This window comes from Monodon monoceros, unplaced genomic scaffold (assembly GCF_005190385.1).
Source record: "Monodon monoceros isolate NGI ecotype Baffin Bay Population unplaced genomic scaffold, NGI_Narwhal_1 Super_Scaffold_19, whole genome shotgun sequence".
NCBI classification, from domain to species: Eukaryota; Metazoa; Chordata; class Mammalia; order Artiodactyla; family Monodontidae; genus Monodon; species Monodon monoceros.
Window position 1 is genome coordinate 68,324,635 of NW_021703775.1, and position 11,030 is coordinate 68,335,664.

General features: G+C 43.9%; 1 protein-coding gene across 4 annotated transcripts in view; it reads left to right on the forward strand.

Moving 5' to 3' along the window:
* Nucleotides 1-10,578, forward strand: part of KIF3C (kinesin family member 3C) — a 39,832-nt gene extending 29,254 nt beyond the window's left edge. For 2 of the 4 annotated variants that reach the window (XM_029232529.1, XM_029232528.1), the window contains exons 7-9: nt 7,412-7,520; nt 7,699-7,871; nt 8,111-9,383. In XM_029232529.1, the coding sequence (XP_029088362.1) occupies nt 7,412-7,520; nt 7,699-7,871; nt 8,111-8,204 (376 nt within the window). In that variant the 3' untranslated portion in view covers nt 8,205-9,383. Of the gene's footprint in view, nt 1-7,411; nt 7,521-7,698; nt 7,872-8,110 lie in introns of all 4 variants that reach the window. The other 2 variants (XM_029232527.1, XM_029232530.1) reach the window with 2 other exon arrangements.
* The last annotated feature ends 452 nt before the right edge of the window (nt 10,579-11,030 follow it).

Below are 11,030 nucleotides of genomic sequence, written 5' to 3' on the forward strand. Positions count from 1 at the left end.
TCCACTGTGCTTAAATACGGTTGATATAAACAGGTATTATAGATTTCTTTAAGAAAAATTCCAATAAATAAATTACTTCAAAAAGACATTAATAAATACCAGGTAGTCAACTACATGCTATTCTGAATTACTACTAAGATTATTTTCTTTTTCCTAATGTCACTTGTCCATTGTCTGATAACTGCAATAAATAATATTTATCTCAGAACTTAAAAAAAAAAATCACAAAAATACAAAAGAAAAGTAATAATAGGGCATCCCTGACGGTGCAGTGGTTAAGAATCCACCTGCCAATGCAGAGGACACGAGTTTGAGCCCTGGTCTGGGAAGATCCCACATGCCGCGGAACAACTAAGCCCGTGCGCCACAACTACTGAGCCTGTGCTCTAGAGCCCGCGAGCAGAAGTACTGAGTCCGTATGCCACAACTACTGAAGCCCGCTCGCCTAGAGCCCGTGCTCCGCAACAAGAGGAGCCACCACAATGAGAAGCCCACGTACTACAAAGAAGAGTAGCCCCTGCTCGCCACAACTAGAGAAAGCCCACACGCAGCAACGAAGGCCCAACACAGCCAAAAATAGATAAATAAATAAATAAATTACAAAAAAAAAAAGAAAAGTAATAATAGATCTAGGAAGTTTTTATACAAAACAAATTTTTAAAATTACTTTCTACTGGGACTTCCCTGGCGGTCCAGTGGTTAAGACTCCAGGCTTCCACTGCAGAGGGCACGGGTTTGATCCCTGGTGTGGGAACTAAGATCCCACATGCCGCACGGTGCAGCCAAAAATCCTCAAGCTCTGACAGCTCAATAAATTCATTTTTAAATAAATTCCATCTCAATAAATTCATTTTTTAAAAAACTACTTTTGTATAGCAGCAGTTGGTGGTTAAAATAAAGTAAAAACAATTCCCTCCTAATTGGAATTCCCAAGCATGATAGTGACTCAGCAACAGAGAGCCCCAGGGTAGCATCACAGTGTAAGAATCACTGGCCTGGATCTCTGAGATCTTTTGCCCCAAGCCCCTCCTTTCATAGCGGAAGGCTGAGGGTGGGCAGGTCCTTGGACGCAGCTTCCCGCATTTCAGGGAGCCCTGTGGACTGAGACTGTAGAACAAGCTGCCTCTCTGGGAGGATTGGGTCCCACTGTTTGCAACATAACTTAATCAGGGCTGAAAAACCTCTTTCTTCCCAAAGCATATTTAACTAATCAAGGCATTGTCCCATTTGCTCAATTCAAGTGTGGAATATTTTGCTTCAGTTTGGCCTGTGGTGTGTTGGGGATTAGAACACTGAAGGCTGCTCAAAAGGAGAGGAAAAAAGCATTGTTGGAAAGAAATTACCTAAAGTCATACCGTCCCTTTAGAAAGCTTTTGTTGGAAAAATGTTTCCCCTCTTCCACTAGCTGCAAGCATTTACCCTACACACTCTTCCCCGAGCCTCTCTTTAAAACAAGGAGTTATTGTCGGGGAGCTCTTGAAACACACTCTGTATCAACTTATTCTGGATGTCTATCCCTTTTTCTTTTTTCTCCACTATCTCTAGGCCACTGCTAGTTGATGCACAATAACTTCAGGTGAGGTCCCTTCCACAACCACAAACACTTTTGTGTTAAAGTTACTTTGCAAAACACATTTCTGCAGCCAGCTCTAACCACAACTATTTTACAAATATGACCTTTTATTTTTGGTTACTCGTCATGGACCTTATTTTTAATTGTGTTTATACAAAACTGTCTTCTAAGGGTTGTATATTTGGCAATGTCTGTAGCCCATGGTTTACAGTTCACAAAATTCTATTTGTAACTTTAGCCACTTGCCTTTTGCAATCCCTGCTATCCTAGATTCTTTTCAAAGTATCATGGTGCAGTAGAAAGAGACTGGATTTTGGATTTAGAACGTTCTGAATTCTAGTCCCTGCTCTGCCTTGAGAAGGTTTTTTTTAACCTCTCTGAACCCAAGTTCAGATAAAAGTCGGGATAAAAAAAAAAAGAAAATCCCTGCAGGATTATCAAGATTGAAGTGAGATAGTGTGTGTGGTGCGTGTTGGAGGTGGGGTGGAGGGTGTTCCAGGCCAGTACCTGGCACAGAGAAGATGATCCATAAATGGCTGCAATAGTACCAGTAAGCCAGTATGATAATTGTGGGCACTCCAGAGAAACCAATTTGCCATCATGCCTTACAAGTGCCATAGAAGGACAGTTTGGTTTGTTGCTTTTGTTCTAGATTTTGATCTTTAAATCAGGCTGCCTCCAAATTTAGAGAGAGAGCAGAGCATTCCTTGCTCTAAATAGAATCAGGATAGAAAGTTAAACTGGTTTCCTTACAGAGGCAAAGTTTACCTCAGTTAGAACATGATCGGCTCTGAGTTGAGTCCCTAGATTCATTCACAGGCCTGTGACAGCTGAAAAAGAATCTGAAACAGGGAGAAGTTTTTGCCTGCCCAGGCAGGCCGTGTGCTGTGTGAAGGGGAACTGAGAAGAAGAGTGGGATTTCAGACATGCAGGGGGATGCTACAAGGTGGACAGCTCACTTGCAGGGAAGGAGGGATCCAATCACGGAGAAAAGTCAGATTTGCTGTGTCAGGTGCTTGTAAAGGACCGAGAAGGAAAACACACCCTATGATGCTGGCTGCCGGTTTTCAGAACAGGAGGGGAGAAAGGTGGTGAGCAGACAGAGCTGGTAATGAGATTGGGGTCAGCCTCTGAGATGGGACTGAGAGAGAACTTTTTAATATTAAGAGGAAAATATACATAATCTCGTGATAGAAGCTATGTGGAGGGAGGGTCGTAAGAGAACTCTGAGGATCTACGATGCACAGGATAGCTGTTGTGGGTTTCTTTCAAGAGGGGTGGATACTTGCAGAGCCAGGCCTCCACTCTAGGCTGTCAGCCACAACCTGCTTACTACAGACGGATCAATCATGGAAAGTAGGCCTGAGGCAGAGGAGAGAGTAGATGGGAAGCTTGGTGTCCCAATTACAGACTCCCCTCCCCCACCCCCTTCTTCCCACCTGCCACCCAGAATAGCCCTGGCATCTTTATTGGGTCAGGCTGCCAATTCACCCTGATCCACTGCTCTGCTCACCCAGCCCTGTCCCCCTGTGCTGTTCCCAGAGCCTGCAGCCTTCAAGGCACACTCAGGCCCAGGCTGTTCTGTGTGCGCTCCTGAAAGACAGCGTGGCATCCTAAAAAGAGTATTTGGGAAGAATCCATTCCGAGTCTCTTCCTAATTGTACGATCTTGGACACAAAGGCGCTTTCGCTTTTCTGAGCCTCATCTCCTTATCTGCCCTGCCTGCACCTCAGGAGGTTGTAAAGTTCAAATGGGATGCACAGATGCACCTTACAAATGATAAGTTGTTATTTTACTGATTTTCCCGCTCCCCTCCCCCGGTGCTGCCACTCTCCACACACACAGCCCGCCCACCTTCCAGAGGGTCTATAGCAGCAGAACCAGCTGGGGCTTCTACAGCCTCATCTTCCTTGTTTTCATCTATGAAGAGGGGTCGGCGGGGACCCTAAGTGGGATCCAGCACTCTTTTATATACACTTGGTAAAAAAAAAACCCTGGGAATGTGGTTCTTGTTACTCTCTGTGGCAGAAGGCGGGCATTGTTCCATCGGCGCCTGCACGGCTTGTTCTCCTATTCAAGGACAGAATGTCCTATCTCTGAATTACTCAGCCTGTTTCGTCTCTTCTGTTTTCTGTCTGCCTTTTGGCTTTTTTCGTTGCTCATCTGTATCCCTGTTTGAAATTAGCGAGTGGAATTGAGAATTGATAATCATCACAGCTGCCACGTGTTGAGCCCTTGCGGTGAACTGTGCTAAGTGCTTATCTTGTTTAATCTCAGCAATTCTGTAGGATATCGATGAGATGTCTGAGGCTCAGAGATACTAAGCCGCTTCCCAAGGTAACAAAGTTGTAAGGGGCAGAGCCAACATTCAAACTCAGATCTACCTCACTCCAAACCCTGTGTTATGTTCTTTAGTGGAAATAACTTGTTTTCTTTCCTATCTTTGTTTTGAATAATACAATACCTCACACTCATTAAGTTGCTGAGAGTAAAAAGTCTTAACATACCATGAGTTGGCCAGGATATAGAGCAATGGGAACTTTCTCGTAGGTATATAGCCACTTTGAAAAGCAATTTGGCAATTTGGTAAAGCTGAAAATGCACATCGGAACCATTCCGGTCCTGGGTATACACCCCAGGGAAACTTGAATATGTACTTCTAGATACCTACACAGAACTCTTCACAACAGCACTGTGTTAAATAAAAGGGAGAGAGAGAAAAAAAAAAAGAGAAAAAAAAGAAAGGGAGAGAGAAAAAGGAATTGACCTAGATGTCTATCAACAAGAGAATATATAAAAAAAATAAATATATATATAACATATATAAAATGCTATATTGAAACCTTAAGATAGTCAATATAGTTAAACTTTAATCATCTAATCTAGAGCAGCATGGATAAATATAAAAGACATGTTTGTTGGACACAAAACAATATAGTATGTATACCATACAGTATAAAACTTAGAAGTAGGCATACAGATACCATATATATTGTTTATGAATAGCCACATATATAAATAAGTATAAAAATATGCCTGACATTGATAAACACAAAACTCAAGAGAGTGATTAATTCTGGAGAAGGAAAGTGATGGAGTCTTAAAAACTGTGTCTACATTTTATTTCTTAAAGATTTGGTGTTAAGTGTAATAAAATGTTAAGATTTGACAATGCTGGACGATAGGCGAACAGATATATATTATTTTCCATGCTTTTCTGAGTATTTGAAATAATTTATTAGATATAAGATTAACAATACATTGTAAAAAATTTAGATATTGCAGAAAGGCATAAAGGTAATAAAAATGACCCATAATCACTCCATCCAAAGACAATCATTGTTAACATTTTGTTGAATATCCAGACTTTTTTCTAAGCATCCACGCACGTACACACACTCCTATAAAAACAAAACAAAAAAAGTCATCTTTTTATCTGCTTTTTTATTTAATATGTTGTGGAAACCTTTTCATGTCTACACAGAGCCATAAGACGATTTAAATGACTACATACTATTCCTTCACTTGGCTGAATAATAAACTGGTCCCTATTGGTGCACATTTGGGTTGTTTCTAATTGTTTGCATTTGTAAATAATATTGTAGCAAACATCTCTGCTTATAAATTGTCCCTATCTCTGATTATTTCCTTAGGGAAATTCCTAGGACTGGGAATTTGGGTCAAAGAATATGCACTTTTTAAAAGCCAAGCCTGGGAGTTCCCTGGTGGTCTAGTGGTTAGGGTTCAGTGCCTTCAGCACTCAGTCCCTGGTCGGGGAACTGAGATCCTGCAGACCACGATACACGGCCAAAAAAACAAACAAAAAAAGCCAAGCCTGAGTTTTGTATGTTTTATAAATGATACCTTTATTGAGATGTAATTCACATATCATAAAATTCACCATTTTAAAGGGTATAATTCAGTGGATTTTAGTATATTCACAGAGTTGTATAACATTACCACTATCTAATTCCAGAACATTTTCATCACTCCAGAAAGAAACCCCAAACCCATTAGCTGTCACTCCTCATTCTCCCCAGTGTCCCCATCCCTAGGAAAACACCAATCTACTTTCTGTCACTACGGACTTGCCTATTCCAGATACTTGATATAAATGGAATCATATCACATCTGGTCTTTGGTGTCTGCCTTCTTTCACTTGGCAAAATGTTTCCAAGTTTCATCCACCTTGTAGCATGCATCAGTCCTTCATTCCTTTTTGTTGCCAAATAATATTCCATTCTATGATATTCCACATTTTGTTTGTTTATTCATAAGTCAATGGTCATTGGGGTTATTTCTACTTTTTGGCTTTTATGAATAATGCCTCTATGAACATTTATATACAAGTTTTTGTGTGGGCGTGATTTCAATTCTCTTGATTATATGTATCTAGTAGTGGAAGTACTAGGTCACATGGCAACTCTATGTTTAACTTTTTGAAAAACTGCCAAACCGTTTCCAAAGTGACTGCATCATTTTATATTCCCAACAATGCATGAAGTTTCCGATTTCTCTATATCTTCACCGACATGTGCTCTTTTCTGTCTTCTTTGATTATAGTCATCCTAGTGGCTGTGAAGTGGTATCTCATTATGGTTTTGATTCACATTTCCATAATGACTAATAATGTTGAGCTTTCCCTGTGCTTATTGGCCATTTGTATATTTTCTTTGGAGAAATGGCTGCCCAGATCCTTTGTCCATTTTTAAACAGGGTTATTTGTCTTTTTATTCTTGATCTGTAAGTGTTACTTATATATTCTAGATACAAGTCCTTTATCACATTTATGAGTTGCAAGTAATTTCTCCCATTTTGAAGATTGTTATTTCACTTTTTTTATGATGTCCCTTGAAGCACAGAAGTTTTTAGTTTTCAATGAAGTCCTATTTATTTTTTCTTTGGTTGCTTGGGCTTTTGATGTCATATCTAAGAAACCATTGCCTAATCTAAGGTCATGAAGATTTACTCCTTTGTTTCATTCTAAGAGTTTTATAGTTTTAGCTCCTACATTTAAGTCTATGATTAATTTTGAGTTAGTTTTTTATATATGGTACAAGGGAAGGGCCCAACTTCATTTTCTTGTGTGTGGATATCCAGTTGTCCCTGTAGCATTTGCTGAAGAGACTGTTCACTCCCTGTTGAATGGTCTTGGTACCCTTATAGAGAATCAATTGACTGAAAATATTGGGCTGGCCAAAGAGTTCGTTCGGCTTTTTCAGTAACATCTTATGGAAAAACCTGAACCAACTTTTTGGCCCACCCAATATGAGGGTTTATTTCTAGATTCTCAATTCTATTCCATTGGTCCATATGTCGGTCCTTCTGCCAGTATCATACAGCCTTGATTACTATAGCTTTGAAATAAGTTTTGAAACTGGGAAATGTGAATCCTCTACTTTTGTTATTTTTCAAGATGGTTTTGGCTAGTTTGGAACACCTGCAGTTCAAGCCTGAGTTTCTAATCATTTTATTGTGTTAAATCCTATGAAGGAAAATGAAAAGCAGAACCACTAATTGATGGTTTTATATAGTGTGTGAAGTCAGTCTACGAGTCTGACAGCTAAAAATAAGATTGGATTTCCTTTCTTTTTTCCAGCCTTTAGTCAAACCTTTTCACTGTGGAAAATAATTGAAGCAACAAGAGTGGAGAAATATGTGTCTCTTTGTGTTATACTATTTTGAGTTGTCAGGTTGTATTAGAGCAAAGAAAAGAAAATTCCAGAACCTGCAGTCTGCAGGGCCTACTGACTACCTGAATGGTGCTTAACCCATCATGATATCATTTTCCCTTTGTGTTCGGAGGAAATAGATTTAAATATAGCGTCTTCCCTACAGCAGTAACAGCCAAATGAAGAAGCGGCCAACATCTGCAGTGGGCTACAAGAGGCCTATCAGCCAGTATGCTCGGGTTGCCATGGCAATGGGGTCACACCCCAGGTATAGGGTAAGAAGCTGGGAAGTAGAAGGGGGGAGGGGAGAGAGCGCCCAAGGGAGGTGATGCTCACAACCTCTGCTTCCTCTACCTGCCTCATCACCCTTGCTACTCCCGTTATTTCCCAAGTGCCCAGAAGATGCAGGCATCAGGGCCAGTGCTCACGTCTGGCCTGATATTCCCACCACAGGCCGAGAACATCATGTTTCTGGAGTTGGATGTGTCCCCTCCAGCGGTCTTTGAGATGGAATTCTCTCATGATCAAGAACAAGACCCCCGTGCATTACACATGGAGAGACTCATGCGGTTGGACAGCTTTCTGGAAAGACCTTCCACATCTAAAGTCCGAAAGTCCAGATCCTGGTCAGTACCATCACGGTCAGAGTGGGCAGTAGACTTAGAAGGCATGGTAACCCCATGGGCTGGTTGAGGCTGAGGAGGGTTTGGGTTGTACCCAAAGGGCATGAAGGGAGAGTGAAAACTGGGGCTGTGGGAGCCAACTTCCTACAGCGAGAGGATGAGGGAAAGAAAAGTCCTCACTTTTCTGTTTCCTGCACTTCCCCACCCTCCGCTCTCGCCCACCTCATCCCCTTCCCCTGCAGGTGCCAGAGTCCTCAGCGGCCTCCACCTTCCATTGCACACGCCTCGCTGGCCTCCGCTGCTCTGCTCCCCACGACAGCGCTAGACCACGAGTGACAACCTTCAGTCGGGCTGCCCATCCCCCAGACCCCAGGGACGGGGCAGCCAACCCTGGATCATCTCGCCTGACGCTCGGTGTGCGTGCGTGCGTGTGTGTGTGCGCATGTGCATATGTGTGCGGGGCGAGAATCTGGCAGACCGTGCCGCTGCTGGCTCTTAGCCTCCTTTATTTAATTAATGTTATTTATTCGTGGAGCTCAGTTCTTCTGGGAGAGGTGCCCTCGCCTGAGCTTGCCATGGTCGCCTCGCCGCACAACCTCCTCGTCTCCTGACTTTAGACCCCCCGCCCCAATCAGACCTCATGCTCCTCCCTGTCAGTTGCCCCCAGAAGGGAGGGCGGCAGGGCCTGAGAAGAGAGTGCTTTTTCTACCCAGCGCGCTCCGTAATCTCCCATCTCCTCCAGCACTGCCGGTAAGCAGCTCCTGAGCACTTTCTGGGACTAGAAAAATGCTAGGTGTCCACCGAGGCCAAGAGACGTCCATCCTGGTGGTGTTGAGCCTGTGCTTCCGGTGGACAGAGACCGCTCTCCACTTTCTGGGTCGCAAACAACCTGTTTCGGTTTCTTGGGCTCCTTTTCAAGGACTCCAGTGACCTCAGCCACACGGTCCATGCTTTTCAGCTTTGGCAAGAGCTCGTGGCTTCCCAAACTCTGCTTCCTGCCCACCTTCCCAACCCGTGGATGCGAATTGTGAACCCACCGGTTGCTGCCTCCTTGGGACCTTCAGGAAATGGAACAGTAATAGAGACAATGTGGACAGTCATCGAGGGACGGCCCTTTGTTTCTGTCCCCTCGGAGAACTAACCTTGGCCAACAAGCAATCAGGCCAGCTCCCCATCTTCGAGATGCTGCTCCTTCCTGCTTTCATCATTTTCCTTGCGGCTGCCTGGATCCCCGTTCACAGTGGAAGGGATCAGTATCCTTCTCCCTCTGGCTAAACAAAGGTACCACAGAATCTGTTGCCTTTCCCCCTCACTGAGCACAGGAGATGGAGGCCCAGGCGCAACCTGCCAACTCTGCCTGTTACCCCTGTTTCTGAATCACGTTTGTTGGGCACTGTTTTGTTGACAAGACTGACCCTTTCTTCAGCATTGTGCAAATTGGTCCCTAGGGAAGTACTCCTCACTTTCCTTTGTGACAACCCGGTATGTCTCCAGGTATCTCGAGTAAATTTCTACCAAAAAAAGAGAGATTAATTTTCATTGACTTACCTTTTAATTGTATATTTTAGTGGAAGGGTAAAGAGGTAATCATGAATGAAAACATGTGGTTTGGGATTTCAAAACGACCTGATAATGGAGTCTCCAGTTCCTAGAACATGAGGAGTTTTGTCACTGGGGGAAAGGCACGAAACTGACATGAAATTGGGGGTGTGGGAGGTGGCGGTAGGGGCCGACTACCTGGTTTTTCTCTTTCTGTCAGGAACTGAAAGCTTCTTGCACAGTTCAAGTTCTACTCTAAGGACCAAGCTATGGTTTAGTTTAATTCAGTGATGCTGTCATCGCTGCTGTAACTACGGGACCAGGTAGCTGGGCCACTCAGTTGCCACCTGCTTCTGTCCTTCAAGGAAATAACTTTTCTCATCAGAGCCCAGGAGATTATTTGAGACTCAGGATTCAGATCAGAGCTTCGGCTGTGGCTGGGACAAGACCAGTGTGTAGAAATTTCCCAGGGGGCCTGGGCACAGAGGGACCTCCAGTCCTGCGCTGAGCAGCCTCTCCCACTGACCTCTTTCTCATTTGTGGATGAAGCCGCACGTGTTAGCCCCGTTCATCACCTGGACACATCGACTCTGCATTGTCTGGTCACTTGACCCTCACAGTCTTATAGCACAATATACCCAACTTCTTCACCCCCAGTCTGAGGGCTGGGCCCAAGGTGTGGTCAGAGGAGGAGCTCCTGCCTGCAGTTTTGTGTACGTGTGTATGTGTGTGCGTGTTTGTGTGTGTGTTTACCTCCACGGGGGACACTCTACACTCAGTGTAAGATATGCTGGGAACAGGGCCACCGGGGTGGCTGGATCTCGGTCTCTCTGTCTCTCTCTCTTCTTTTCCTTTTGATGTATTAAACACTTGGTTGACAAAGTAAGGGCCTTGATTAGGACCAAATTTCCGTGTCTGTTGCTATGGTCTTTATTTAGGACAGCAGTTAACAATGCTGTGGCCCATTCTTGTCACTCCATACACATGACGGTACAGGACATATGTAATATATAAATATATACATAAAACGTTACCCTCTGTCTTCTCGGCTTAGGATGAGATCTCTCTGTTGAGCTGAAATGCACCTGCAGCTCAGTGCTGCCAGCAGCCTGCAGGCTCCAGCCCTGTTCTAATTCACGCAGTCGATAATAAAGGAATGAGTATCGTTACAGAGTTGGTTGCCTGCCTTCTCTTCCCTCTGACTCTTTCTACTTCTCTTTTTTATGTTCTCCCTTCTCTCTCTTCCTTGTTTTTTCCAAGAGGGGTTCAAGAGTATTTGGAGCCCAGCTGCAGTGATCAGCACCTGGGAAAAGAACTGGCTGCTTAATAAAAGGGGCTCCGTCTGAGCATCAAGGCGGAGGGGGCAGGGCTCAGGCTCCAGTCTGAAGTCTGTGCCCGAGCTGTGGCAGCAGCCGTTCGTGTTCTAAGCTAGCGGTCCCCTCCCAGTTAATTCTGAGCTATTAGCAGATTTCAGAACTGCCTGTCCAGATTAGCTGTCAATATCATTTAACAGCTGTGCCCCTTCTGCTCCTCCCTCCGTTTATCAGCCAAGAGAGATTACAACAGGCAATAATGTGTGTAAAGCACATCGATATGACTGGCACATGGTAGGTGCTGAATTAA